A 3,934-nucleotide genomic window follows, 5' to 3' on the forward strand; every position below is an offset into this window, starting at 1 on the left:
AAATGGAATGAAAAAGAGAAGAAAGAAAAACACACAAAATAGCCAAAGTCCAGCTACGTATTAGCTTAGTCATTAAGGGTTTTCCACAAGTCTTTTATCATACATTCTTTTTTCTTGGATATTTTATTTATTTACATTTCAGATGTTATCTCCTTTCCCCAGTGACCCCAAACCCCCCTATCCAGTTCCCCCCTGCTTCTATGAGAGTGTGCCCCCACTCACCCATTTTCATACATTCTTAGTTCTCAATCAATACATTTTCTGCTCTTTACCCATTTCCCACATCCATACCAGTTTACTCTCTTCGTCCTAAATATACTCTTACCACTTTTATTTAAAAGGTATTCTATTATTAAATACATTTATTTTAATAACATTTTATTTATTTTTGAGAAATTTATACAATACATTTTGATCATATATTGACTTTTCACTTCAAACAACTGCTTGCTCCCAGTTGTTCCCTTATCCTCCAATTGTTTTATTTTATTAGATTGTGAGATAGCAGCCTTCCAGCTGGCTTTTTGTATATATTTTCTCTGAATTGGCCTTCTTCTCCACCCTGGTCTCCTATTATCTTTTCAAGTCTGCAATTTTCTTTTACCTTAAAAGTAATGAAGTAAAGTCATCTCTGTATGGATTATTTCAGTGTTTAATTATCTTTTGATTTGCTAGTTCTCAATGAAATACTTTTGACTAATACCAGGAAACAAATTTCATGTGTTCTAAACAGTGTCTAAGCAACCCTATGCTTCTTAGACAGATGAGCTGTTAGCACACAGTCCTCAGATGCTGTCATTAAGGCAATTTTAAAATACTACCTCGATATCTGACTGCTCTTTTTCTAAACTTTACTTAAAAATTAAAACTAAAATTTCATTAAAATTTACTAATGTTTGTGGCTCTAAGAATATTCTTTACATGAGTCTACTTTGTGTCTGCTTTTATGAAAGTTTCTTTAAGGACATGCTAATTAAATATCTTTCTTCCCATGAATCCTATACAAATAGTATGGTATCTTATATAGTTTAGGGATATAAATGAGTAAATTTGTATGCATGATAGGTTGTGCATTATCTTAGCATTGATAAACATTCACATAAAGCACATAAAAAGATAAATGAGCCTAAATCTATCACACTATAGATTGACAACACCATTAGGAAATGGAACAAAGCCCAAACTTCAGGTGCTTGGTGGACAGGAAATTCAAGGGTATTGATGTAAAAAAAATGTTTTCGTGGTTTGCATGAAGCAAATGCAGCTGATTGCAGTTTACTCTTAGAGAATCCACCTGTTCCAAGAATAGGTCAATTTAAATTGACAGACTCAAACTTGAAAAAAGACCATGAATTTGAAAGTGAGCAAGAAGGGAAATATCAGGGGGACCAGAGTGAAGAAAGGAAGAGGGGAATGATGTAATTACATTATCATCTCAAAATACAAAACAAATAATAAATTTCAATCACAAAGTCAGTAAATTATTCCACTGTATGTGATATTAACAGATTTATAATATTTAACATGGACCTCTATAAATTATGAATATCTGGAATTCATATACTGCAGTATATATTTATATTTAAGGAGAAAGATAAATAGTTCAACTCAATAAAGTTGTTCATTAGAAACCACACAAGTTTTCAATAGAGGGAGTCACTAATGTTTCTTGGAGAAAAGCATTTTCAGAACTTGGTCACGGATTTGTTTAGTTTTAACACCATAGACAATGGGATTTAGAAAAGGTGGGACTAGCAGGTAAAGATCTGACAGGAGGATATGCACATAGGGGGGTATGTGAGCCCCAAACCTGTGTGTGAAAAAAGAGAAGAAGGCTAGAAGGTAGAACTGTAGGAAGACACAGATGTGAGCAATGCAGGTATTGAAGGCTTTGAATCGAGCCTCCTTCTGGGGCAGCTGGAAGACTGTGATGAAGATTCGCACATAAGAGAAGGCAATGAAGACTATGTCAAACCCTAAGATCGCAAAGGCAACAAGGAGGCCACATATCTTGTTGATTCTGATATCTTGAGCTGCCAATTTCACAATGGCCATGTGTTCACAGTAAGAGTGGGAGATAACAGTAGTTCTATAGTACTTTAGGCGACATTTGATGAGCAGTATGGATGGAGATACAAGAACGAAAGCCCTGATTAATGCACCAGTTCCAAGGCAAGTTGTGAGTTGTGGAGAGAAGATAGTCGCATGTCTCAGGGGGTTGCAGATGGCCACATAACGATCCAGAGCCATGGCCAGGAGGATGCCTGATTCTGTTGCCTGGAATGAGTGGATGAGTTCCATCTGCAGCAGGCAGGCATCAAAGGAAATCTGTGGCATGTGAAACCAGAAGATACCCAACATTTTGGGAAGAATGCATGTGCTAAGGGCAATGTCTGTGACTGCCAAAATGGCCAAGAAAATATACATGGGTATGTGGAGGCTCTTTTCACTTTTGATTATAACTAAAATTAGGGAGTTCCCAATCATAGCAATGATGTACATGACACAGAATGGAATTCCAATCCAGCACTGCACTGACTCCAGGCCAGGGATCCCCACTAGTGTTAGGACAGAAGGCATGAAGACTGAGCCATTGAACTTGATCATGGTGAATCTTTCAGTAGAAATGTGTAGTAGTATTGCTGCTTCAACTTCCCCATACTAAGACTAGATGCATTAAATATAAGAGAAATTAATTCATTAGCAAAATAAAATAAAAGTAAGTAGTATACTTTTATTATCTCTTTATTATACTTTTTGTTATCTCAGCTCCTCCTAATTTTGACTTCCTTTCCAACAGGATTTAAACATTTTAGCCAGTACATTCCAAATTTGTCATCATTCTAATCACTTTGAATTAGTGAAGGCAAAATTGCTTTGTGGCTTTTTTCACCCCAGAAACCCTATCCCCCCAAATTCTTTTTTTTTTTTTGCTTATTATCTCTTTTCTGTGCATCATAATGTATGTCCAAGTGCAACTCATAGGATGAAGATATTATATGATCTCACACATACCTATTCTAGACGCAGACAATATGCCAGAGTGGAACAATTCTCAGTCTTCTCAAAAGAAGGCTAGAGTATTTTTGTTTTTGTTTTTGTTTTTGTTTTTTCTGGAACACCTTTTGGGTCTATACCTCAACTACTGGCATCTCAGGTATTCTCTTTATAAAAAGCCCATCTAGAGTTACACTCAAATTCATATTTTAAAAATTTGGCATTTTCCTAAACTCAATCATTTATTTTACACATTCTGCCAGTCTTGTGGGAACTTTTAACAATGAACAGTTACCCAAGTTCAAGGAAGAACAAACACATTTACATGACATAAGAAAAAATATGTAATAGTCTTGACTATTATACTTCTATTATATATAAAATTTTCTAAATTCTTTAAATCCCTCAAAACAGAAAAAAATTTGGAAAAACTTACCATGTTAAACTCAAGGGTAGATTTAGACATTTCTATAGAATGAACTACAATTTATCAATGAATAGGAATACAGTTATAATTGTTGCTAACACTGAGCAAATGAGATGAATACTGAAGACAGGTAAGTCAATAAGCTATTTAGCTTGCTTTATTCCTTCTACTTTCCTACCACGGTACAGAACCTTAAGCTCCTAGGCTTACCTGAAACCATATGATGAGACACACAACACTCATAGTATAGGATCTTTGTGATAGTTCAATAAGAGAAGGATGGTGGCTTTATATGATAGTGTGTCTCTGTGGAAATGAGATTTTCTAGTCCCTAGTGCATCTAAGGTCACTGTACAACAAAGTGAGAAAAGAAGCAGAGAAAGGCTCCAGGTGGCCAGTGGAGGAGAGTTGCCTATCATTTGTGAAACCATGGGTTTATTTCCAACAATGAAAAACAAAAACCAGAAAATGTTTGATAAATTATGTAATTAATTAACTAACAGGTGCTGA

General features: G+C 35.2%; 1 protein-coding gene across 1 annotated transcript; it reads right to left on the bottom strand.

The window, feature by feature from the left end:
• Positions 1 to 357: 357 nt before the first annotated feature.
• On the bottom strand, positions 358 to 3,699 carry LOC117724504 (olfactory receptor 52A5-like). Its single transcript, XM_076913372.1, has 2 exons — positions 3,635 to 3,699; positions 358 to 2,667 (listed from the first exon to the last, which is right to left on the bottom strand). Exon 2 carries the CDS (start codon positions 2,605 to 2,607, stop codon positions 1,660 to 1,662), a length of 948 nt encoding a protein of 315 aa, XP_076769487.1. The 5' UTR covers positions 2,608 to 2,667; positions 3,635 to 3,699; the 3' UTR covers positions 358 to 1,659.
• Between the last annotated feature and the right edge of the window lie 235 nt (positions 3,700 to 3,934).

The sequence above is a fragment of the Arvicanthis niloticus genome, chromosome 1 (genome assembly GCF_011762505.2).
Source record: "Arvicanthis niloticus isolate mArvNil1 chromosome 1, mArvNil1.pat.X, whole genome shotgun sequence".
NCBI lineage: Eukaryota > Metazoa > Chordata > Mammalia > Rodentia > Muridae > Arvicanthis > Arvicanthis niloticus.

Excerpts from the sequence above, each read along its gene's own strand:
- LOC117724504 (XM_076913372.1), bottom strand. The coding sequence starts at position 2,607 with ATGATCAAGTTCAATGGCTCAGTCTTCATGCCTTCTGTCCTAACACTA.